Source organism: Paramacrobiotus metropolitanus, unplaced genomic scaffold (assembly GCF_019649055.1).
Source record: "Paramacrobiotus metropolitanus isolate TYO unplaced genomic scaffold, Prichtersi_v1.0 Parri_scaffold0000220, whole genome shotgun sequence".
In the NCBI taxonomy this organism is placed as follows: Eukaryota; Metazoa; Tardigrada; class Eutardigrada; order Parachela; family Macrobiotidae; genus Paramacrobiotus; species Paramacrobiotus metropolitanus.
Genome location: NW_026570440.1, coordinates 28370 through 55364, shown reverse-complemented (window position 1 = coordinate 55364; position 26995 = coordinate 28370). Strand labels below are relative to the sequence as shown.

General features: G+C 46.0%; 1 protein-coding gene across 1 annotated transcript; it reads left to right on the top strand.

Annotated features, from left to right (window-relative positions):
* Positions 1-4022: 4022 nt before the first annotated feature.
* LOC129601216 (RNA-binding protein 25-like) lies at positions 4023-20360 on the top strand. The gene is made up of 2 exons (XM_055499958.1): positions 4023-4035; positions 19002-20360. Exon 2 carries the CDS (start codon positions 19016-19018, stop codon positions 20123-20125), a length of 1110 nt encoding a protein of 369 aa, XP_055355933.1. The 5' UTR covers positions 4023-4035; positions 19002-19015; the 3' UTR covers positions 20126-20360.
* The last annotated feature ends 6635 nt before the right edge of the window (positions 20361-26995 follow it).

Below are 26995 nucleotides of genomic sequence, written 5' to 3'. Positions count from 1 at the left end.
CAGGCGTTTAGACAAATCAGTTATTTCGCTGTTCCGTGTTTCCGTAAAGAAAACCTTTGCTTTTGAGTCATCAGCCTCTGATTCCCTTTGGGCCTTTTCCTTGTACTGCTCCTTAGTTGCCTCGGTCTTCAGCTTGTCCAGGAACTGGGCTACGGTTGTCGGTCGATTGGTGACAAAGTTCGATTTCATGCGTGTCGGGAGTTCACGAAATAATTCGTTCGCCTTTTCGTGCTCAGTGGCTGTAGGGTTGATGACATCAAACATTTTCAGGACTTTCGTGACGTATGATGGAGGATCCGACTTCGCTAGGTTCTGGTATTCTTCCTTCTTCAGGTCGTAGTCCAGGTCAGTAGGGCCAAAATTTTAAGCAGGGCGTTCTTCGCGCTGATCCAGGTTACATGTTTGGTTTGCTCCGATTCCCACCATCTTAAGGCATTGTTGATGAAGCACAAGTTAAGATTCGTCAGTTTTGTCGCTTCCGTCCATCCATAAACTCGGGTAAAACTTTCGTAGCGTTCGGTAAACTCGCGTACATCTTCGTGTGACTCACCGCCAAATTTCGGGAAATCTTTAGGAGAAAGTTGCATTCCGGACGTTTGAAGAATGGTAGTAATGGGAGTTGATCCAGTTTGTTGCTGTTGTTGTTGGTGTTGTTGTTGCTGCTGTTGTTGTTGCTGCTGTTGTTGTTGCTGTTGTTGTTGCTGTTGTTGTTGTTTAAGTGAGGTCATTTCTTGAAGAAGTTGGTCGATCTTTCTTCCGTACACATTGTTTGTGTTGATTAATGACTGGAAGGCCCTATCCTTTGTTGTTAGATACAATGCTTTAAGGTCAGCCTTGGACATCTTGAATGGAAAAGTTCCATTTTGGAGTTGGGATAGTGCGTCAGCTTCGTCAGTAACAGTGATCACGTTGTAAAGGTCAATTAGGATTGGGATGTCGTTTAGGCTAAACCGTCTGAGGATGTCGTGTTTTGAAATCAGTGGTTGTAGTCCTGTATGGATTGCTTGCACTTGGGTATCCTCAAATGTGATAGTGGTCATTGTTGCTGGATTTGGCGTTGATGTTGTGGAAAGGTCACTGTCTGTGTCTGTCGCTCTATTGTCAGTATTGCGTGTCTTACCTGCCTGGTTGGCAAGGCGCAGCTCGATGTCGGTTTGCTCAAAATTCTTATCCGGTATGTCGGTGTTACTACGAGTGTTCGGCATCAACTGATAAGAGGTCACAGAGTAATCCGTTCAGTACATATGGTGGACAAATATGGAAAGGTCAGGGTTATAGCAGAAACAAGAATCGGACTGAAATGTCAGATGTAGACAGCTGGATCGGAACCGATAGTTCACTTATGTTGTAAGCTGTATGGAACTATGATGTCAGTTTAGTACATAAAGGTCAAATGTAATCCATTGTAATCCATAAAGATCGGTAGATACAGTGGGATCAGTGTGGAAAGGTCAATGGAGGTTGATAGTAAACACTTTAAAGACCACTGGAGCCACCATTTGTAACGTAGGTTCTTACTAACTGTAACTCAAAGCTGGCTAGATGGTATAAGTCTTTATTGATCTAAGACTGACTAAAACTATCAACGATTTTTAGTATTGAAAACATAGGACTTATATATGAGAACAGATGGACAAGCCAACGTCCAGTTACACAACGTTATTGGCGTATAGTGAATAGAAGTTATGACATTCAAACGGATGCACTTCCGTGTTGCGTAATATGCCTTTGTTGGCCAGTGCGTTATACAGCAACGCACTGTGGCTCGAACGCCAACCGGCACTTATGCATTGTGTAACAACTCTGTTGGCCAGTGAGTTGTGTAACAACTCACTGTTGCTGTTATGCCAACGACCAGTACATACGTTGTGCATGTACACATGATAAATCATGTTACACAGGCAGTCAGTGAAACCGACGGCGCTATCATTTCCCCAGCAGAAACAGACTCCACCTAGCCGGTATCACTGTAAAACATTCTAAAACCGGGGATGTTTGTCTTACGAGCAGGGCAGTCGCCTTTTGGCGGGGAACTAAACACGCTACAGGTGTCACTAAACAAGGCACGGTCAAAATGCCGAAAAACTCATTTTCTGCAGAAGATAAAATATCTAAGCAGTATGCTTAAAAGTTAAAGTGAGCTACTCAAAGGAGAGCTAATTCAGTGCTTATTAACACCAAAACGAATTAAAACAATTCATGCTGTTACCCAGAAACAATGGCCAATTTTTGATTGTGTGATTAATTTTTTATTCTGACTTTACTGGAATCGCACCAGCTGTGGACCTATTCTACCTTTCTGCAAAAAACTTGATGAAAGTACAGTAAAACCTGCGTACTTTGAAGTCTAGAGGTGGGCGCAGGACAGGGGTCAGGGATCCTGTCCTGAACCTGCAGGATCCTGTCCCTGCAGGACAGGTTCAGGGTAAAATGCTGACCTGAAATTTGATTCAGGTTCAGGCTCAGGGCGGTTAAACTCCCTGACAGTTCAGGGACAGGGCGCAACTCATTCCTGCAGGAATCCTGAATTATTTTAAAAACTAAGCTTACCGAAACTCCACAAAGTTACCAGTAACAATCATGGTGCCCGTAAGTTAAAACTCGGGGGTCAAGACCCCCGAAAAGTACAATAAGCGCCTTAAGGTGAAAACGCACACGCTACCTCGTTACGCTAAACCCACAAATGCGCGGTAGCTTGTTACGTTACCAGCAATTTTTCGTCTTACAGTTTCGCAAATGCGTAAAAAATCCAAAAAACTATATCTAATTTTTAATGCGTTCAGGGTCTCAGGTCAGGCTCAGGGTGAGTATTACCAGGCTCAGGACAGGTTCAGGTTGGTCAACACGGTAAATTTCAGGGACAGGACAGGTTCAGGGAGGAGAAAAATCGAAAAAGTACAGGTTCAGGGCAAGATAGCCGTCCTGTTCCCACCTCTACTTTGAACACCTGCGATTCCAAATTTTTTGACGCCTGTTCAATGCGGGCGCCCGTGGAGCCAACGCTTCTGCGTTTTAAAGCTGCCCCTGAAAGCGAACAGGCGCCGCCTCAAGGGGGACAGTCCCGTTAGCAGGCCTTTTTTACGCTATTTTCGCGCATAAAAATCAAAAATCATGTGGATGTGAGACCGGGATCACTAGCGTTCACGTCAGTGGCGCTACGCCTGTGGCGCTACGCCTTAGGATTACGTGTCTGTGTTGTGTCTCTTCTGGTTGGCTTGCATTTTGATAGTGGGCGCGGCATAGCACGTGCTGCACGGTGTTGCACACTGTTGAACGGGCTCTACGTGTTACGATCGAGCTGTGCCGATCACTTGTTGATTTCTGTTGTGCAGACCTTCAATATTATTAAAAGTCAGCGATTTACGGTGCGACGTTTGTGTTTCCGCATAGCTCGCGATCCATATCGTATCGCTCGCTTCCACGGGATAGATTCCGTTTCTGTCTCCGTCTCTGGATCCATTCTGGATCTAGCTTTAGATGGTAGCAGAGCCGACAGCGGTTCTCTGATTTGATTTGATTTGTGTCAGGCAAAGTTGGCCTGTTATCCGACGTGTTTTCTGTTACCAGTAAGGCACAGGTCTGCATAGACAGCAAAGCGCACACCACAAGCGGTGCAATTTCCTCAACCGAACGCGGATTCCACCAGCTTTGGTTTTCGGTACAGTGTCTTCAGCGAAGACCCGTGCTGTTTCCTTAGCTGTGCAAGAGTGCAAGATCTCAGTCGTCAGTGTTCTTCGGTGTAGAGTCTTCAGCGAAGACCTACACTGGTGTCACTGATACTCGGCAAGGCTTCAGCGAAGCCTAAGCCGTGGGCCACAAGCGGCGAAGCGCCAAAAGGGGCGCACGGAAAAGACCAGATCAGACTCCTCCAAACTGGAGTAGAGCACCACTACTGTTGCTAAGGCAGTCAGCCGGCACAGTAGCATACAAAAAGCGGGCGGCACAACCGCTACGGAAAAGCGGCAGCGCGGGAACGGACGGTGGAGAAGAATTGGATCATCTGGATCACTTTTCCGTGGAACGGACGGTTAACAGGTAGAAAAACCGTTATTAATTACGGGATTGGCTAGTTGGTAAAATTGACAATTTCTATTGGTCCGTACTGAGCTGAGCGTAGAAGTAGGCGGAGTTTTGCACGCGGCGCGCATGTCTGGCCGTTGACCGTGACGTCAGGCTAATATAAAATTTAAATGGTTCAGTGTGATTGGTCAGTTATCTGAGCCGTGATTGGCCGAAATTTGAACTGAATATTTTGAGCTAGCGGACCAATCAGAACGAAGTAAACAACCCGAATGGGGATTTTCCGTTGAACTCGAGTCGTAAGGGGAAACTTGATTTAAGATGAGATAATTGAGCGGGAAACTGACCTTTAAACTTGAATTGAGTCGAGAAGTGACCTTTTACGTTCAGACAAAGGAAAAGTGACCTTTGATCGAAACCGAGCTAGAAAGTGACCTTTGATAGAATTGAGCTGGAAATAGACCTTTAACTTGAAAACTGAGCTGGAAAGTGACCTTTGAGACCAGAAGTTGACTTTTGACTTTGAAAAGTGACCTTTACCAAAAAGTTGGAATTGATCAAATTGACCCATTTTAGTGACCTTTACGATCTGAAAGTGATCGACAGTGACCTTTGAAAGTGTTGAAAGTGATCAACAGTGGCAATCACCAAACACAAGGATGCAAGTTCGCCAACACACCACCGGACCAGAACCCGAACCTGTTCGCCTTCAACGAGTGGCAACGACTGCGCGGGCTTGGTGCTTGGCGCCTAGCGGTGAATAACGGATATGACCTCATCACCCAATGGTATCAGCACAAAGCAAACTTCCAAAACCAACAAGGGAATGGAAACGGGAACTACGGAAATGGAAATGGCGGTGGCCAGAATGGCGGCTACGGCCGTGGTGGCTTTGGGCGCGGCGGCTTCAGAGGAAGGGGCAGAGGCTTCGGCCGCGGAAATTTCAGAGGAGGCCAGAACAATGGAGGCGGCCAAGGTAACTACCAACAGGGTGGTGGCCAATACAACAATGGCAACGGACAGAATCCTAACCCGGCAAACGATATTGGACAACAACAAGGAAATGTGCAAGGAAATGTGCAAGGCGTGCAACAAGGTGGGGCGCCGGTTCAGGGAAACGGGCAAGATCAGTAGGCACCGGTGAGCCTACTGATCGTCCCGACCCTAAACCACCGGATAAAAGGGAAAGGTCACCACTGCAGAATGGTACTGCAGTGAATGTGACCACTGCAACGGCTATATGGATGCCGTCAGCGCAAAAGGAAACAGCTAGATGGATGCCGCCACAGCAAAGAGAAACGGCTATATGGATGTCGTCTTCGCAAAAAGGAAATGGAACGGTTATAGGGATACCGTCACAGAATCAAAGGTCACCGCAGAATGGTACTGCGAGTGGAAACGTTCAAGTGGACAAAAGGTCACCGCAGAATGGTACTGCGAGTGGAAACGCGCAACGGGACCAAAGGTCACCGCAGAATGGTACTGCGAGTGGAAATTGTCGTGACGGTAGCGCGACACTGCAAAAAGTGCAGCAAAATGAAAGGTCACCGTATTGCAGCGAAGAAGTGTTAGCGCAACGACGCGCACAACGGAACGCAAAGATTAAACAGGCGCTGCTGAATCAGAAGAAACCGCAGAACGATACTGCGCAAGAAGAAAACGAGCAGCATGCGAAATTTTGGAAATTTTTGGCAGAAAACGATAAGGCGAATGAGCCAAGTTGCGATTGTTACGGGGAGCCAAAGCCAAAGTTTTGGAATTGTTCAGAAGACGAAGCAGAGAAGCTGGCAAGGCAAGAATGGATTAAGCAGAATATCACCGTTAGTAGTAAAGATGAAAGGTCACCTTCCGTTGGAAAAGTCCAAGTGAAAGGTCAAGGAGCGAGTGTGAATGCTAAAGGTCACGGCGACAGCGTCCTGTTAAAAGGTCAAGAAACAGACTTGACACTGCGAACAGCGCAGCAAAAGAATAATGAAATGGCACAGAACTCCGACGACTCACTTGTGGACGCAGTAACACTGCAACAGAAGGAAAGGTGGCAAAAAGTGGCCTACAGACCAAATGGGAATCACGGAATGTGGATACCCGTGACGCCAAAAGCAAAACAGAAAGCGCGAATGTCACAAGAAGATTACTGGGACATGCAAGAATTGCGAACGCAACACGAGAGGAAAAGATTAGAAGAGTTGGTTACCGGGAAACCAGCCCAAGGGTCACCGAACCCAGTCCCAGCATTCAATGCAGAGGAATATAAGAAGACATTCGCCGATTGGATTTACTCACGTAACGCTCCGCCACAGGATAAACCGCCGAATTATGGAGAAAAAGTCCCCATACAAAAGTTGACGGGCGGCGGATTTGTCATGAAGCGCAACGAAAGGTCACAGGACTTAGCGGAAAACGAACAAAAAGAACGATCAAACGAGATGGCGCAAACGCAACAGAGTAACGCAGTCGAAAGGTCACGGGACTTATCGCAAGCACTACAGAAGGACGCTAACGACAAGTCACCAGCCCGAACAGACGGGATGTCTTCGCAAATTGACCCAACGAAAACGAATAATGAAGTATCTGCAAAAGTGATGCAATGGATGACCGAAAAAGGATATGACATGGTTACATACGAAAGGTCACCAGATGAGATGAAAAACAGTGAAGCAGATGAACTGAAACAAGCCGACCAAATAACAACCGAAGTCATCGAGAAGCTGCGAGATAAGCGAAATGAAAACCGTAAAGAGGAACTGATCCATCAAACGGTAAACAAAGTGACTAAAGGTCACGTGCACAGCACAAAAGCAAATGAGCAAGTGCAGAATGTGGAAAAGGCCACCGGTGGTAAAATGACGACAGAGAAGCGAACAAATAAAGAAAAGCCACTTTTCTTCTCCGGTACCAGAGGCACCGGAGAAGAAAAGTGGAAGTGGAAAGGTCAAAAATGTCAACGACAGGAAAAAGGAACCGCTTGCGCCAGACATGGATGAGGCGATCATATTTCTCCCGGACGGGAGAAGTATGATCGCAGATGACTGTAAACAAGGAGCCACAGAAAAAGAATGTGTTGAAGAAGTTACCCCAGCACCAGAGGCACTGGGAAAGGAAGACGAAAGGTCACCAGCGACAGTTGAGAACTTGGAACCAGAGCGTACTTCGAACCTTTTCGAACCACGTCCTGCTACCGAAAGGTCACCAACGCTTGAAGAGATAATTGCAACACAGAAAGAAGCGGCAGTTGCAGCGAAACAATCGCTTGTGCCAGACATGGAGTGGGCAAAGCCTATCCCAGTACCAGAGGCACTGGGAATAAAGACGGCTAAAGTGTGGAAGGATAAAAAGAGTGAAAGGTTACGGGTATTGAAACGAATTGCCGAAGAGGAGCAGATGTTCACAAGTGAAATTCGTAACAAGGCGCTCGAACAGTTGAAAGGTCACCGAACACAAAAAGAACCAGAGGTCATCGACATATCCTCTGAGGACAAAAGCGTGACCCAAACTGAATGTGAGGAAGATACTAAAGCACAGGAAGAAGTTAAACCGCGAGCGAGTGAAAGGACACTAACTCCAGATGAGCGAGCTAGGGGTTGTCATCACGGCTACTTTGAAGACCCGTGCAGAATACAACCACAATGGGAATGTGCAGAATGTTGTGAAAATGCATCTCGAGATGACCTTTCAGAATGACCGAAATGTAACGCCGCATTAGCAGACCTTAAAGGTCATGCCCAAAAGGAAGAGAAAAGCATCATGCGGACAAACGAAATGTGGAAACCACACATCGAACGGTATCATTGGAATAGATATCGAACGTGGTTGTCATGCGTGGAAAGTTTTATAATCGGAAGAGGCAGATGGCTAAACCATTGGTTGCAACGGGTCGAGAAAGGAATCCAAGATCCTCTCGATCCGGTAGCAACAGAAAGAAGATTTGAACGAGAGATAGAAGAGATGACCGAAGAAGGAGAAATGTGGGAAGAAGCGAGAGTTGACCTTTTCTGGGACTTCCGTGTGAACCACATGTATAAAGGTGAAGGAAGGACGATTATCTTCCCGGCAGGACTTGGTACACCTGTCTACGAATCACTTGAAGTATACTACAACGCGTTAAAAGAGGGAAACGAAAAAGCATTCGAGAAATACTGGAAGAAATTCGAGGAAGAAATCCCCAAATTCGACGTAAAAGAGATGCGAGAACTACAAGTAACCCGGAAAAGAAGGCTACCGGGATTAATGCAAAAGAAAAAGGTGACCTTTGCACCAGATCCAGATGGAGTGGACTACCCCGAACGAGGCGGTGATACATGGTGCATGTATGAAACGATTCCAAATGATGAATGGGTCACCGAAGAGCTGATGGCAAACTGCATCTTTGTTGGTCCTAAACGACCTAAAGGTTACGAAACAGTTCAACAGGATGAAGTTGATAAGGGGACAGCAAAAGAAACAGGGAAAGAGAACCAGTTGAAGAGATAGTCGAAGGAGGATCGAACGAAACGGAAGAAAGTTCAAAGTCGGCTTTCGACATCGCACGGATGTTAACAGATAGAGGACAAATGTGGAAGAAGTTCAAAGAGGAAGTTGAGAGGATATCGAATGAACAACAAAACCCAGTAACGGAGGCAAAAAACGGGGAAAGGTCACTCGATAACGGTGAGGAATGTCCGCCGGTCGAGTTGACCGAAAAGCCATTAACGAGCCTTGAAGAAATAAATGAATGGGAAAAGTCAAAATCGGACGAAGAAAGGGCAAACTCCGAACAATCAGAAAGGTCACCAACGAAAATCCGGGTAGCAAGGAGTCACCCAAGAGTTGCCGCACAAAACGGACGAAAGGCAAAAGAAGGGGACAAACCTCTGCTCAAAAATTCGAAAGCGAAAAAACTTAGCGATTCGCGGGAAAACGAAAGTGATCTTTCATCAGAAGACGAAGGAGTTGACGAACGCCCACTCGAAAAAGCTAACAAAGGTCAAGCTACTGTACAAGAATATGAGAGCAGTAACTCAGATTCAGAGTGGATGAGTTCAAGTGATAACTCAACAACTTCGGAAGATTCAGGTGTAAGTGACCTTTCGGAGCAAGAGGATTTAATGGACTTGGATGAGGATGACGAAGTAGATGAGGAAAAAGAAAAGGATATTAAAGTCAGAAGGTTGAAAGTGGAAAAAGACAGAATGTCGAAAGATGTGATTAAAGTCTACAGTGATCAAAGAATTAAATTGAAACCGTCAAACTGCACAAGGGTAAAGGTCAAGATGGGAAAATATGCACCAGCCCAAAACAAGCTGATGTTTACACCGGTCCCACAAGTGGAAACTGAAGTGCAACCGTTGGCAGGAGTGACTGACCACAGAGGAAAATACTTCGAAATCGTCATTGCGAATCATAGTAGCAAATACCGGATTGTGAAGAAAAATCAGCTTCTCGGCTACGTTGAGCTGTATGAACATATGGAAAATGTAAAGGTCAACGCAGGGACAGTAAAGAACGTACTCGAGGACCCTGAGGTGGATGATACAACGAAAGCTGAACTTACACAGATAATCGAAAATTTGAAATTAGGACCTGACCTTACCCAAGAACAGAAGAATGATGTGTATAACGCGTTCTGGGAATTCTGGAAGGTCTTACCCACATCAAAGAAACCGTATGGAGATGTGAAAGGGGTCACCCACGTAATCGATACGGGAGATGCGAAACCAGTTAAATGCAACCCGGCCAGAACGAGTTGGACAGGCCGCGAGTTTATAACGAAGCATATCGAAGAGATGTTGGCACAAGATGTAACTGAGCCGTCAGACGCCGAGTGGAGTTTCCCAGTCGTATTTGCGATAAAGAAAAATGGCGACGGAACAATGGGAACCAGATTTTGTGTCAATTACATCATGCTTAATAAGCTGACGAGAAAGAATAACTACCCGCTACCGAACCCAGATGAGTTGCTCGACGCGTGCGCAGGCAACAAATATTACGGAAAAATGGATCTACAAAGTGGATTCTGGCAGGTTCCAATGGACCCAGCGTCAATCAATAAGACGACCTTTGTAACACAAGATGGAATGTACCGGTTTAAAAGAATGCCATTTGGAGTTTGCAATGGACCAGCAACATTTCAATTGTGTATGGATAAAGTTCTCTCGAAAGCAAAAAGAAAGGGTTGCGTTTTCGGGTACATTGATGACGTTATCTTCCCCGGAAAGACTTGGGCGATCTTCATGCAGAACCTGAGAAACGTCCTAATGAGCCTGGTCGAAGCGGGATTCACAATAAAACCAACGAAATGCGAATTCGGAATGAGACAAATGGGATTTCTGGGTCACATACTCAGTGAAGATGGAATCAGAATGGACCCCGAAAAGGTCACTCACCGCGGTCTCAGAATTTAAACGGCCTCAAACAGAAAGGCAGTTAAGGTCATTCCTTGGACTGGCGAATTATTATCGCAAGTTCATAATGGGATACGCACAGAAGACTTGCCACTTGTATGAGTTGCTGAGACAAGATAAACACGTGAAAAAGGACTGGACTCCAGTACATGAAGAAGAGTTCAATAGTTTGAAGAAGTTGTTGTGTGAAGGTCCAGTACTGGCAAAGTTTGACCCCGCAAAACCGACCGTCATTGAATGCGACGCGAGCAAAGAAGGAATCGGAGCCGTACTGTCACAAGATGGACATCCGATCGCGTACGCCAGTCGCGTCCTACATAGAGCGGAGAAAAATTACGGTGTAACGGAATGGGAGTTTCTGGCAGTAGTGTTCGCTGTCAGGAAATTTAAGCCGTATATCGATTACGCAGAATTCACCGTAAGGACGGATCATCAGGCGCTGACGAACTTGCTGAGGTCAGAAACGAATAAAGTAGGAATGAACCCGCGTTTGACACGATGGGCAATGGCATTACAAGGTCATCAGTTTAAAATTGAATACAAACCGGGAAAGTACTGTGACAATGCGGACGCGTTATCGAGAGCGCCGATTGAAGGGCCAACATGCCAAGAGGAGGAATTTGATGAGATTCCAAATTTCGAGGACTACAAGAAGGAATTTGACACGAAAGAACCAGCAATTGAAATTGGACAGCTGTTCCTGCAGATGGTGGAACAGAGAGAGAGACGATTAAAGGTCACTTCAGTTACGGCGAATGAGTCGGCTGAAAACGAAGCGAAAGTGAACCGAGTGAAAAGCTGGTTGCCCACGGTCAGTGACTTAAAGGTCACCGGACTTGACGCGGAATCTAAAATGCAGAATGGAAAGGTCACAGGACTTGATGATAGAGCGGAGAATAGAGATGACCTTTGGGAAACGGATAAAGTGGCACAAGCGTTGAACGAATGTCCGATCAAACTGCTGAGATTCCCAAAACAGACGAAAAAGAGGTACAAACCGTTACCACGCTGCAAGGTCATCAAAGGATTGGAATGAACTCAGTACAGCGACAGTCCGCATTGTTAACCTGCAAGGTGATGAAGAAGAAGTGGATGACTCGAACTTGCAATTGCGCAATAAACAGTTGAAAGATCCTCATCTGGCAATGATCATAGACGAATTGGAACATCTACCAGACGCGGAAACAAGATCGAAATTCGAAGTGCATTACCAGTTGTGGAACGGCATATTGTACCGAGTAAAAGATAAAAATGGGAAACTTGAAAGGTCATATGTCGTACCGTTGTCAATGCGAAGAGCGATAATCCACGCATTGCACGACGAGAAAGCAGCAGGACATCTGGGATTTGAAAGACATTATCTGCAATCCGACTACGATATTACTGGGACAGGATGAGTACAGACGTGAAGAATTACATACTCGCGTGCCAAGGTTGCCAGTTCCGCAAAACACCGAGGAAATGCCCACCCGGAAAATTGCAAGAGATTAAAGTTGGACATCCGTTCTTCCGAGTGTACGCTGATCTGAAAGGACCGCTGTTACCAACGAAGAAACGCGGATACAAGTACATAGCGGTGTTTATCGACCAACTGACGAAATATGTGATTGCGGTACCGATGAAGACAGCAACGGCTAAAGAATTCGCTAAAGTGTTCGTGAAGCACGTGATATTGGTACACGGAGCACCGCACATCCTGCATACGGATCGCGGACGACACTTTACAGCTGAAGTATTGGCAAAGGTCACCAATGTGTTTAAGATTAAACACACATTCGGAACCGCATATCACCCAGAAGGTCAAGGCCAAGTTGAAAGGCAGATGCAGACAATTGCGGACGGCTTGGCGCAATACCTGAAAGCGGGAAACGAAAGAAAGTTCAATAAGTACCTTCCATATGTTATTTCGGCAATGAACAGAGTTGTGCACGCCACAACTGGATATTCAGCATACTATATGCTACACGGCAGAGAAATGACAATGCCGGAGGATGTGGTCACAAAAACGAATATACCGGATGACTATGGCACTCCAGATGAATGGGTTGAGACCATGAAAAAAAACTTGACCTTTGCTGAAGAAGTTGCGAGATGTAACATCAAAGACGCTTATGAGAAAAACGCGGAAATTTACAATAAGAAGAAATCGGAACCGAACTTCAAAATGGGAGATTTTGTATTGATACGATTACCAAAGGATACGAAACAAGGGAAGAAAGAAAACCAATCGGACTTTAAATCGAAGTACGATAAAGTTTGGAAGATTCTCAGTTTCCCGCGACCAAACGAAGCCGAGGTCATTGAACAGAACCCGAAGAAAGAAGCAGACTTAAAAGTAGTTTCCATTGATCGCTTGAAACCATGGCATCCGCCATTACCCGACGAGAAAAATTCGCAACGAACGTTGAACGAAAAAGAAACGGAAGAAGCCGAGCATGCTTCGAAAAATGGTACCAATCAATTTTTCGAACCACCTCTGCTACCTGAAATGGAGAATGTTAGCGGAAAAGAAGACGAATCAGAGCGGAGTCCGAAAAATGACTCAGTTACACAACAGAAGCCATTTTTCGAACCACCTCCGCTACCCGAAATGGGAGAAGGCCAAACGAATACGTTAAACGGAGATAAACCGAGAAACAAAAGAGGAAGAAAAAAGAAAGAGGATAAGGATTTCGAAACGGCAGTTACGATAAAGCTGAACGCAGAAGCTGGAAACTTAGCAGAAAGGTCACTGGAAAAAGATACCGAACCGAGTTTCAAAGTACCAGAGCGTACTTCCGAAAAGGACTTGCAACAATCCTTTTTCGAACCACGCACTGCTACCGGAGATAAGGATGACCTTCCGAAACAGCGAACTGGCGCTGAGATATCAGAGCGCGATTCGAATTTTTTCGAACCACGCACTGCTACCGGCAATGAGAACGACCTCATAAGAAAGAGAGAAGAGGAAATAGAGGCGGTCAAATCAAAAGCTGAACAATTGGGCCGCGATATAGCGAAAGCAATCAATGAGCGAAAGGTCAAGCAGAAGAAGAAGAAACCAACTCCTACGGAACTACTGACCCAAAAAGGCGAACCTGAGGATGCAACCGAGAAGGAACTTCTTGATCGGATAACTAAAGGACGCGAGAACAAATAACCACATAGACATAAATAAGGGGTCACATTAGATTAAAAATAGGAGTTGGGAAGGCAAAAAGAAAGGTCACCACTGTGCAAAAAAGTTAACCTTTATTGTTTCATTTTTATAGAAGCTAAGCACAGTTAATGGAAAGACTGGAACGGCAAAACTCGGATAATTCTGATTCGGAAAGTATTGGAAACCCATTAAAAGCATCGACACCTATAAGAATGGAAGGTGAATACGGTTACGACACCTCATACGGTGAGGGATCGACGTCGTCAGCGGGAACGGCTCAGAATGAACCTGGAACAGTTCAAGGAGGTTACTACGGCGACCAAGGGTATTACGTGTATCACGATCCAGGACAGCAGATGAATTACCAGGACACGGTTAGCTGGGTGCACCACGGCTCACCTGCCGGAACCCAGTATTCGGGACAAGTAACGGGCACCCCTTATGAACCGTACCCGGGATCGTATACTCCACCGTCGGGACCCTCACAGGTGATAATGGGACCGGCAAGAATGTTGATGCCGCCACCGCAACAGACTACACCGAGCCGATTTACGGGACAGGGAGGATTCGGCGGAATGATGGTAACTCCAGCGCGATCACAAAGGTCATCCCCGATATTACCACCTTTTCCGGAGACGGGAGGCTTGTCACTGTCGGACATCGGAGCGCCTCGCATGAGAACACCGCAGCAACTTGGAGCGCAGCGCCCTCATCGTAATTCGCCACACAGAGGAGGAAGGCGACCGAGAGGCATTTTACCGTCACTGGGTCCCAATTTGGATCAGACTGGACCAGATGGTTTACGGCTTACGCCCACAGGCGAACCCTCAATACATGAATACGCACCGAAGCTTCCTTTGGACTTGAGAGATGATGACCCGAACCTGAATTTAATAGTGGATAAAAGGAAAAACTGACGGAAGCCGACTTAGAAGCCATCCGCGACTTCAATCGGAAATGCCGTGACCTTTACAGAATCCACATGCGAGTTGAAGACGAACACGCATGGTATGGAAAGTTAATCAGCTTGGAAGCTGTTATCAAACCATGCCACATTGCCATGAAAGATAAGACGAAACAGGTTGAAGCAAAGCGCAAGGAATACGCAATCCAAGTTGCATCGATGTGGCAATATCATCCGACAATAAAAGGTAGAAGGTGGCCGGAGACTGTCGAAAAGATCCTTAGATATCTCAAGGTGTTCCCAGAAACAAGACAGACGCCGACTACCAGCGTCGCGGGACCATCCAAACCAATAGCTGAAAAGGACGCCCCGGTCGATGAAATGACGGACGAGGACCTGTTGGCAACAAAGAGAAAGATTGATGCCGAATTAACTGAACGAGCAGAAAGGTCACGGGCCAGCTCGACTGCAGGATCAACACGAGGACGGACCAGTTCGGTTACGGAACCGTCTAGCGGGACAGCGAAAAGTGGAAAAAGAGTACGACCACCGACGACAAGCCCAAAAGAAACTGACAAAAAGGAGCAGCGTACCAAAAAGGTCACGACGACTAAAGCACCGCCGGTTAAGCCACAAGGACCAGTCCCAGTGGGTAGAAAGAGTGTACCACCCACGCCGTCCGGAACAGAAGGTCAGATCCGATTCCCGAAGTGCAGAAGTTTTACGGCCAAATACACTGGGGAAGACCATAAAGAACGAAAGGTTACGGCACGAATAGTCGATAAGAAAACGAACAAAGAGATCGACTCGTATAATCCCCTCGCGGATAGGTCAGTCAAGGATGCCATTGGGGAAGAGTCAAAAACGGTAGTCAACGAGGCGCTACAGTTTATTCCCCCAGAAGAACGTCATAATCCAAGGGTTCTCATTCAGATGCTGAAACACGTGGTATCTAAAGTTGCGACTGAAGAAGATGCATGGATCCGTATCAAAGTGGGCACAAATGACGACCACTTGGCATATACATACACAACGGACGGCAAATTGTTGACCAAAGAGAGAACTCGCTCAAAACCGACGGCGGATCCAGATCCGAAGAAACGATCGTCAGATGATTATGAGTCGGTCCTGAGATATACAGAGGCGACAAGTAGAAAGGTCACCCTCAGACTTTTTGCTGGTAACGGAGAAGCTCAGGAAACCATAACTGCAGTGATAGTTGATCCGATAACAGGAGACCCGATTCCATATGCTCCATGGGATGTATCAGAGGAAAGCGCCCGAACCGCGAATCAGGCAGCCATTGAGCAGCTATGGGATCTGATACCTGAAAGTGACCGAACAGATGCCGTAGTTCAAGCGAGTACATTGATCAGCATGATGAGGCATCGAGCGGAGATCGACGAAGCGCATTTCCGACTCACAAGACGAATGGAAGATGGATCGTACAAAACGGTGTTTTATGACGCCAAGAAAAACCCTTTGTGGGAGGTCGTCTCACAGGGACAGCTGAAAGAGACAGCGCACTTGGAAATTCAGCCCCCGGCACAAGAAGGCGGAGCCGGAGAGACGGAAGAGGCGCAGGGCACATCGGCAAACGTAACTGAAACCGGAGGGGCCAGACGTTCGCTACAAAGAGTACTCGAGATTGCCCAAGGAAGCCATGATCACCTTCAGTGTGACGAACCAAACTGCGCCCATTTAATCCACCTGGTGATGTTGAACCAGAGTCGGAAGATGAGGACTCAGCTGAAGAAGAAGACTCAGATGAGGAAATGGCGGAGAAACACAAAAAGCCCTCAAAAGCAGTCAAGACCGAGGAAAGCGCCAAAACTGGAAGAAGCTATGAACCGCGAGAAGGTTAAGAAAGGCGATTTCCTCAAAAAACGAAGGGAAGAAGAAGAGAAGAAGAAACGACAGGAGGAAGAAGATAAGAAGAAAAAGAGCGGTGATGAAAGCGATAGCACAAGCACCGGAATGAAGAAAAGGGAAGGATCAAAGAAAAGAGATGAACCAGCGTCTCATGATGTTGAGATATTGGACGAGTCAGTCGGCGAAGTTGAAGAAAGGTCATCGACACCTACGAATTCAAAGAAAGTTATCCAATCGGCTACAGCAGAGCCGTCAAAACCCAAAGGAAAGGTCATAGCAGTGAAACAAGTTGTCCCCATCGTCATCTCTGCATTCACGCCAAAAGAGCGTAAGGACAAACAGATCCGCGAAAAAGCGAAACGGTAGACTTCGCGTGAATCGGAGGCATCGGAAGTGAGCCTTCCAAGCACTTCGACGGTTAGTGCGAGGTCACATACGGATTCGAAAACGACACGATCAAGGACTACTGAACCAAGAAGTCTAGCGGAGGCTTTGGATAAAGGGAAAAAAGCAAAGAGCGAACCCGTTAAAACCAAAGGAAAGGGCAAGACAGTTACGAAAATCGATGCATTGGCGCTGGTTAATTATACTGAACCAGATGGAGAGAGCGAACTGGACTTCACCTCGGATGAAGAATTTGATGGTCCAGATGATGATAATTTGACCACGGTCGATGAAATCATCAACGCGTATAACGGAGCTGAGAAAAATTTCACACGAATAAGAACAGCATCGGTGACATCCAAATTCAAAGCGGGCCTGAAGACATATTTGAAGAAACAACGTCGTAGCTTCACTAAACGAAAGTTCGACGTCGTATTGGAATTCGCGCGGAACGCAGGAAAACTTATACAGAAGCACCGGAGTTTTTCGTATGAGGCCAAGTTGTTCAGACCAGCTAGTTCGGATAAAGCGCTGACAACGCCGAACGAAGCCGTCCCAATGCGAGTAGAAAGGGCAATCGCAGGGATGACAAGCCCGTTAGGGTCAACGAGTCACCGGATCAGCCAATACATCAACGCAGTTCGGAACGATGGAATCGGAATGATAAAAGAAATCGATACGGCAACTGAGCGTGTACTGCCGAGACTGATTAAACAGAATGTCCTTGCTACAACAAACGCAAATAAAGGATATCCAATCCGATACACGAGAGTTGGTTTGATACCACCGGAAAGACAGATCCACTGTCATATGTCTGACAGTCAGGACACGGAAAAGGTCACAGTTCCATTGAGCGGAGACCCGTCAACTCCGATATTGGATCAGATTGCACGGAAAACGGCTGAAGAAGAAGCGGCGAGGCTGAAATCACAAGTCCCGAAAGTGTCGAGGAAAAAAGGACCAATGGACTCGGAATCGGGAAGCGATGACGATACTACAGTAACGGCTCCTTCTGGAACTGTGACAGAAAAAGACGAACAGTCAAAAGGTCAGAAAACATCTGGAACCGCCGCAGAAGTTCAACCGAAAGGTCACGAGACTTCGGGAGAAAAGCGGGAGAAAGAAAAGGTCATGCTCCCGATGGACAAAGCAGCGGCAGAAGCAGAAGCGGCCTCTGCGCGCCAGGTGTTTCAGAAATCATTGTTCATACCACTAAAGGAAGTCTTCGAGAAAAAGCGATCGAAGTCAGCAGGTGAAGTGGGAGGTCATGAGACTTTGCCACAAGAGGAAAAGAAGACAGCAGAACCGAAATCGGCGGGGTCATCATCAGGATCATTGGCAAAGCTGAGGATTGACGAAACAGCGACAACTGACCCAACGGATTCGGCATCCTCACAGAAGAGTAGCGGTACGCCAAGAAAGGAGGCTACAGATTACACGCTAGGACCAGCATTGGACGTGAACAATCGTACATGGAACGAAGTCCAGGCTGCGCTCCAGATCATTCGAGAAAAAGAAATGCTCGGTACAGACTTGAAAAGACAAGTGGCAATAAATACGAACGGAAGGTCGTCACTCAACATGACTGAACGAGCCCTGAAACGAGCATATAAGGAAGGAAAGTTGGGATGTAAATACAACAAGGACATAAAAGTCGTCTACTACCTTCCGAACCAGGGTCAGGAACGAACGCCCAGACTGAAAATGGAACTGGAGGCCTGGAAGATAGCCATCACAGACGTGGCTTTGGACGCCATTGGCGGTACCAATGGAGCGTCATGGAATGACCTTTCGAACTTCATGGCCGTCAATTATGAATTGGGAGAGTTGAATATTGAAAGTGATAAAGAGTGGATTAAGAACGCCGTCGAAGCCTTGATCGCAGACGAAGTGCTTCATATTAATCCAGATGGTCGAATCGACTTCAAGCCGTACAAACCACCGGCGAAGGAATCCGAGTAAACGGGACGAGTGTAATATGCAGCGAGTAATGAACCCTGCATATTACAGAAAAAGCATAAAACAGTACAAAAACGAAAGAGAAAGTGTTACGGGAATGGAACGTGAAGAGTTTAATTTGAACAGTGATAAGACTAATAGAAAAGGTCACAGTAGTCAGAAAGTGCTGATAACGTGAGAAAGGTCACCACGTTACAGTGATAGAAAGGGGCAGCAGGAGCTAGGAAAGTCTCAGCTCAGTAGCGGAATAGGCGTAAAAATGATAGAAAAGCCATGATATGGATAGGAATGGAAAAGATTGACGTGGAAAAGGTTACTATGACGGATTGTTTTATAATTGCAGGTTGAAGCGAAAAGATGGCACAGAAAGGTCAAGCCACTTCTAAACGTCCAGGAACGACGGCAGATATCGATCGGTCTACGGGCTATAACCCAAAGTGTCCGAACTGTTTACGGAATAACAAAAAGGTTGATAAGAAATTCCCGTGCTATACATGCATTCACAAACTGGAGGACCCACATATTGTTTCACTCGTTGGGATCTCGGAAGCCAAACCTGGGAACCTGGACGTCTTCCGCAACTTGATAAGCGCAAGAAATTACGGCAGCATCCCAGTAGAAGAGCGAATGCTATTCGAAGATCGTTATCGAGAAGCGATCCGGAACAATGAACCTGGTTGGGATGACACCTTGGAGCCGTTGAAATGTCCACAAACAGACGCATATCGGAAGAAGTTTGAAGAAGATCAAGAGAAGATGCGAGTTCAGCAAATGGAGGATGAAATCCGCGCGAAAATTAATGCGGAAAATAAGAGAGCAAGTGAACAGGCTGCACGAGAGGCGCTGCCCAGTTCATCGAGTTCAGCTGTACCCCCTACAGCCAGCCTTAATGAAGAAGAAGTGCATCTGACACGTCAGTCCCTAATCATTCAAATCGAAACGTTAACGAAAGATCCAGCCGCTATGCCAGACGAGTTATTAAAAGTGCTGTTGCGGGAGAAAAAACGACTGCAAGACGGATTCGCGCCGGCACCATACATAAAGAAGGAAGTGGAAAGACGTATGGACGAATTACGAAAATCTCGCCAAACTGAAAGCGATGTGCTGCAGGCGCTCAGAAGTTTCAAACGGGACGAAGGTTTTATTCGACCTCGATCGCCTCCGCATAGAGAAAGGTCACGCGGACATTCACGCGAACATGAATGGACTTCGGAACGACGGAGTGAAAGGTCACGTGAACACTCTCGTGAAAGGACACGTGAGTACCGTACTGAAAGGTTACGCGAACGCTCTCGCGACCGGGATTACCGCGGCGGAAGAGGATGGGTGCGCCACGGAGATGAAATAACAGAAATGACCATCCAGCGGAAGATTGATACAGCCAAGATTCTGGCAGCGACAAGGGAAAGAGAAGAAAAACGGCGTGCGGAGACATTCCGTACGGAACCTGAAAAGCAAGGGCATTAGGTGCCGATGGGAGTTGCATTCCGTAACCGCAATGTCAGAATGTCAACACCTGAAAGGTCATGGGATAAAAGACGCGAACATACGCGAAACCGAACACCAGACCCACACGATAAGAGATGGCAAGAACGAACCAAGTATTATGCGAGTTTCGAATCTGGCGCGAGTAAAAGGTCATCGAGCGCGGAAAGGGAAGATTCACCCCCAAAGTATCAGCGGGTGGAGTCAATGGTTCATGTAGTGGATCCAATTGTGAGTGTCGTACAAGAAGATGACTTGATGGAAGGACCAGCTCGATTGCGGAAACGTCTCAAGAAACGTGACCCATCGACGAAATGTGATTCTGGATAGTGACCTTCAACCGGCTACACCGGCGAGTAACGAACCGTCGCAGCCCGAATCAGGAGATCGACGTGAATCAGAAGGTCCTCGTGAACCGGATAATCGTCGCCAGGCTGAACAGCGACAGAACTCCAGATTCAATAACCGACAACCGGATATCATCGATATGGAATATAATATGAATGATATTGACGAGCAAACAGTTGAAATTTGTCGATACTTCGGAATAGAGTCGGATTCGGCCGAAGCTAACAAGATCGGTATGATACTGAATCAGCTGCGCCAATTCTTACTTGACTCAGGATATGCGAGAGAGATTAAACAGGAAGTGGAAGAAGGAAAATTCCATCGACTATACATCCCTCGCGACTCTGCGCGAGATTGTTATCTCCCTATCCACCGGAATGGGCTACACAGTTTAGTGGATTTGAGTCTATTGGATGTGCCGCTGGATACGACTGACCCAATTGGGATGACACAATTTTATTACACAGATTATCCCGAACGACAAGAATATGTGGCTCAGTACGTTTTACGACATGTGAATCCAGCCTTCAAGTTGCATGCAGCAAGAGCATCGATAGGACTACAGGTGGATCCTAAGGACTATGCCGCAAAAAGGATGGGGCAAAAGGTCTTTGCCGCGAGACTGGCACATTACAAGACACAGAATCAATTGGTGTCTAATACTATGAAGGACGACATTCCACCGTTCTTCCGAGCTCATGTCGCTAAATTGGGACAACCGATGGAACATATCAGCATAGCGCATACAGCTCGAAAGGCGCTGAAAAAGTGTAAGACACGAATGGAAAGGGCAACTTGATACAGCGCCATGCCTCCCAAGTTGAAGAAAGGGTCAATAAGATCAAAGATTCCTGGGAAGTGACTACGTCGAACCAGTGGACGGAGTTGAAACGTACATCGATGAATTCCTGGTGAAGAAAAGCGACCGCTCGGAACGCGCTCCTAACCAGATGGGACGACGCGGTATACGGAACCAGCAGCTTCGGGATAATCTCGCTGATGTGCAACGTCGATTGGCCAGCGACCCTGATAACCGAAATTACGACTGGAAGAAAATGACGCACGCCATCGACTTGAGGCGGTTAAGCGGAGCCGTCAAGGAAAAGGTCGTGGCCAGCGAGAAGTTGACCCGTCAAAGGTCATGGAAGTTGATTCAACTGAACCAATTGATCGAACATCTGACCGTAATCAACCCGAAAGTGCCAAGAAACGCCCGCCAAGAGATGGCGAGGGCGATTCAAATGAAATGGAATAGTGCTGATCGTTAGGATCACACTATTGAAAGGACGTCTACGGCATTTTGTCGGTACGTCACAAAGATGAAAAATGGTGTTGTATAAAGGGCGTGATATGTGACATGTTAACATTAATTGTATTTGTGTATTTGTTGTTTGCAGCGTTTATAGCACAGAATTGCCTAAAAGAAATCATGTGGAGTGTTATTGGGGTTGAAATTGATTCGGTCTATAAAGCCGGCCCCAAGGGAGTAGTTACGGCAGTTAGCCGGCTCTCCTCCTTAAGCGATTCAGTGTTATAAATTGACAAGAGAAACGACGGTAATCAAGCCGGATCTCTTGAAGACGAAAGGGCCACAAGCGGCGAAAAGAGAAAGACAACAGGTGGAATATTGATGAGGTTAACTTAATGCGGCAACCAGCCGGCCTCATTAGAGTTGTTACGGTAAACTATGCCGGCACTCTTTTAAGCGATTCAGTGACAAAATTAAAACGAGAAAACTACGGTAACCAAGCCGGATTTCGTAATAACGTAAGCCACAAGCGGCACAAGCGGCGAACAAGACTTGCCGGCACTCTGGCCGCTCGAGGCATGTTGAAGTTGGATGTGCGACGGAAAGGTCAAATCAAGTCTTTACCAGAGAGGCAAGCAAAGAAGTGCTTGAAAGCCGCAGAAAATTGGCTAAGTCCCTCCATGACCTTTAATGGAAGTTTGAAGAAAAGTCGGATGACCTTTGGGATCATCAATTGCCCAACAGAGTCACCGTATCGGAATCTAAGTCGCATGACCTTTTGGGACCATTAACCCAGATGAGTCGCACAGCTCAACGGATCATCTCAATAAAGGATGACCTTTACCAGGGAGGAAGCGAACTACGCTTGTCTACACGACGTCCCTCCATGACCTTTTATGGATCTCATTTGAAGTCGTACAATTGATACGCACCTTATTCCAAAGATTGAAGCAGTATTCCTAAGTCGTACTTGATACGCACCCGATTCTCAAGCTGATTGTGATGAAGTCGCATTATGGATGCGCAGGATTGCTCAACAGAGCGGAATGGGCCAAAGTGCGGAAAACGGTGGACAGGACCTGTGACCTTTACGAGTCAGAAATGGAGGATCCTAGTCTACATTTGATTAATACTTTTGTTGATCTGTTCCTAATGATTTGATAGTATTTTTATAATTGGATCTCTTTATTTTACATTGTATTAAATGGAATTGTGCCTTTATGGAATTGATGTGATAAAATGGAATAAGGAATTTGATGTTTTCTTTTGAGCACACACAGACACTGGCGACCGTCGTCTTCTCGTGGATTCGGGAGTGTGTCCAGCCTCACAGGAGCTCGGCATCCCCCCAGAGGCATGTGAGACCGGGATCACTAGCGTTCACGTCAGTGGCGCTACGCCTGTGGCGCTACGCCTTAGGATTACGTGTCTGTGTTGTGTCTCTTCTGATTGGCTTGCGTTTTGATAGTGGGCGCGGCATAGCACGTGCTGCACGGTGTTGCACACTGTTGAACGGGCTCTACGTGTTACGATCGAGTTGTGCCGATCACTTGTTGATTTCTGTTGTGCAGACTTTCAATATTATTAAAAGTCAGCGATTTACGGTGCGACGTTTGTGTTTCCGCATAGCTCGCGATCCATATCGTATCGCTCGCTTCCATGGGATAGATGCCGTTTCTGTCTCCGTCTCTGGATCCATTCTGGATCTAGCTTTAGATGGAGTTAATGTTGTAACCAGCGAATGTCTAATAAACTCTGGTCCGTTACGCGCTTTTTTCGTGCTTTTTTCGCTCTCGAAACCAGATTCCGACGCTTTGTTCCTTCTCAAAGGTCTAAATATTAGTAAATAGTTAGATCCGTTCCAGCTAATTTGTTCAATGTTCACTTTAGGGAGTTGTTCAGTATACGCGAGGGCCCCCCTGTGTTATAGTCTATAGTGTTGCTTTACTTAGTAAAAGTAAATAGTAAACCGTACTTAGTAAGCCATTTTTGCCTCTTACTAATTAAGTAAAAAGTAAGTAAGCAGCAAAACGGAAAAGTAAAAGTAAAGTAAAAGTAAGAGCAGCCGAGGCTTGAAAAGTAAATAGTAAGTAAAAGTAAGAGGCGCGAAAAGGGAATAGTTTAATTAGTAAAACATTCTTTTTACTAAGCGTCCGCAACAGATAAAAGTGACGAGCGTCATCAGAATTCTGCTGAACATGATTTTTTCCATGGCAGTTACATTTGGCAGTACAGGTTTTCTTCTGAATCACCAAAAATTTCGCTGCACTGCAGACGCGCTTTGAACCGCTTAGGTGGGCGAGTTACGTGACTGCCAGGCATACTAGCTAGTGCCGCTTCACTGCAATGCTTACCTTTACACCCGATACGGTGTAATGACTTTTGCTAATTTTTGTCAAAACATAAGTACTGTAATTTTACACGGAACCAAATCGCTTCATTGAAACAAATTTCTGAGCACAAATTAAAATTAATCGGTGTACACACTGTCCCAGAGTAGTACAAGCAGTTATTTTTGTTTTAGGTACGTAATATGCTTCAGAAACGAATATGGCAAAACTGAAAACTTTTGTTGCGTACTGCGATTTGTCGCAAAACACGAATAGTAAATACTATTTTACTACTGATTACTAAGTTAGTAAAAGTAAGTAAGGTTACGATAAAAAAAGTAAAAAGTAAGTAAAAGTAAAGAAGGAAGATTATGAAAAGTAAATAGCAAAGTAAATAGTAAAATCAATGGCCAGACGAAAAGGAAAAAGTAAGTAAGGTTTTGGGGCAATAGTAAATACAACACTGATTATTAGTCTACGAGACGCGTCGGTTCCGTAATAACCGTTCAATGTACACCAGTGTTCAATTTACGCGAGTGTTCAAAGTCACAGGTTTTACTGTACTCTTAATGTAGTTAGACTCACAAAACCTCATACTGATACATCATAGAGTCAAAACACTCACCATGGTCAAGAAAGTCCTGTAAAGGCACCTGGACGATATTAGGCTGTTCGGCTAGTTGCACACTGAGATAGTTTTCGCAGGCTTCCCTTAGTGAATCTACGCTCCAGAACATACTGCAAGCTGCATGACTGTACAGCCATGAACTACGCCGGCAGACGTACTTGTGAACTTCGGCGCAAACCAGAGTGATGGTATCGATATTCGCTCGCACAAACACTCGGCAGCCGACAATGAATCCATAATCCTCTCCGAAAGGCGGCATATGTGTTGTGGTGCAACTAAAAGTAAACTCATCCGTACGCTCTTCTTGTGTATGCCGACAGCTGGAGTAGCACATCGCACCCACATCCAACCCTAGCTGGCAGGTTTTGACCAGAAAGCTGGGCATGAAATCCATATCGCGAAGCAAATGAGCTTTGGGAAAGCTGAGGACGTGTTTCTTGTACACAATCCCTGTGCATTCCCCAGACAAGCTGTCGCTGGCTCTCGGCCTACGGGTAAACTGAGTGAAGTGCACAAGATAGGTTGCCTGCTGCGCACTTGGCCTCTCAGTACCCTGACCATCCACACGCACGACGTAGAAACTTAAACTCAGCATGTGGATTATGGTGGCCGGGTGTAGCACCATGGGGCCTCCTTCCACAATACGCAGCGCCACCATTTCCGAGCGATCGCGGTTCCTCATCAAAGTGAAGTGATGATGGAGCAGACTGTGTGAGTGAATCCATTCTGCATTGACTGTACTGGCGTCAAAGTCAATTAAGAAGCGTTCGCCATCAATATCCTGAACGTATCCCAGCCACCATTGGCCGGGGCCCCGGCACACCAGCACCGTGTTACCATAATTCACTTGACGTGCACCGGAATATAGTTGCCGAAAGTATCGGGGCGTCGCGTTCATGGTTCCGTAGTACGAATCGCAGATGTCAAACTGCAGGAATACTGTAGGAAAGATCTAAGCCCTAGTGGGAGGATCTGACACTATAGGGAGTTTATTGTCAGTTCACTGCCAAATCTACCATGTAAATTCTGTAGGGATTCTGAACTAGTAAGCCGTTTGGACGGGTTGGACAATTACATACACGCCGTGCTCAAACATGTAATTACGGACGATGTTACGATTTTGTACAATCGCTTGGTGAATACAGATATACAGTAATCGAGCGGTAGATAAAAAACTATAAAGTTAAGAACAAGTGAAGATAGCTTGAAAAAAAGGCTTGGCGATCTGACGCTGTTTACTTGTCAGAAGAGAAATCAATTTGCAGAATATGGCTTTCGCTCTCAGAGAGCGAAGTAGTATGAATTAATTATCTAGGTTAGCTTGAAAATGCAACGACACCAGTCGTGCTTATAAAGAAGCAATAACAGACGTCAGACAGCTCTCTCCCTCTAGCTTTTGCACTGCGAATCGTGAGTTAATCAGCTCTGATGAAGGCTGTGCTGGCCCCCAGATTTGACTGCTGAGCCGAATAAACTATATTGTCCAGTATACTAACGAGTCAACGACCATTCTGTTTATTCTTGACCAGACACCGAAATAACAACAAGTGCATAAGCATTGATAATACTAGGCACAGAGTATTATTTTCATGATTAACAAAAACCGATACACTGAAAAGCAATAAAAACTCTGCCATAGGTGTTCCTTATTAAGTCCCGTGCGGCTTAATAAGTATCTACTGTATACTGATCTTACGAGTACGGCGGAACATGAAAGCGGTATAACATACTGGAATGTTTTTATTGGAAAATATTGCCGGTTGCCCCGACTGGTTCTTTTGCCGGCTGAGCCGAGCTTAAAGAGTACCGGTTGCACCGCATAATACATCAGTCATCAGTGTATACCGGCTGTACCGTATACGAACATGCGATGACATCAATACATGTACAGAGTACGCTTAAAATAACAAAGTCTCTGGAAATCCTACCATCCTTCCCATTAATACAGCCGGCTGAGCCCGCAACGCTTCCCGTAACAACGGTAAACGACCAAGCGTTTTCTGGGGTTTTTGTTGATTTTGCGATAATAGTACGAACGGCGCAAACTATTCTTTCAGAATGGTGTAGAAGTCTAACGTTAAAATAATAAGGATGCGGTCTTTCGATTATACTCTTACGGTATTCAAATTTATACTGCAAATTCAAAGTTTCAGTGTTAAACAAAGCATAGTATGTTCACATAGATAGGTTAACATGCCACAAAGTAAGTAACCGCAAAATAAGTACGTACTTAAGGGATGGCTATGATGGCTTTAATTCTAAAATGCCATTTTGCAAAAAGAAGCCGCTATACAGAT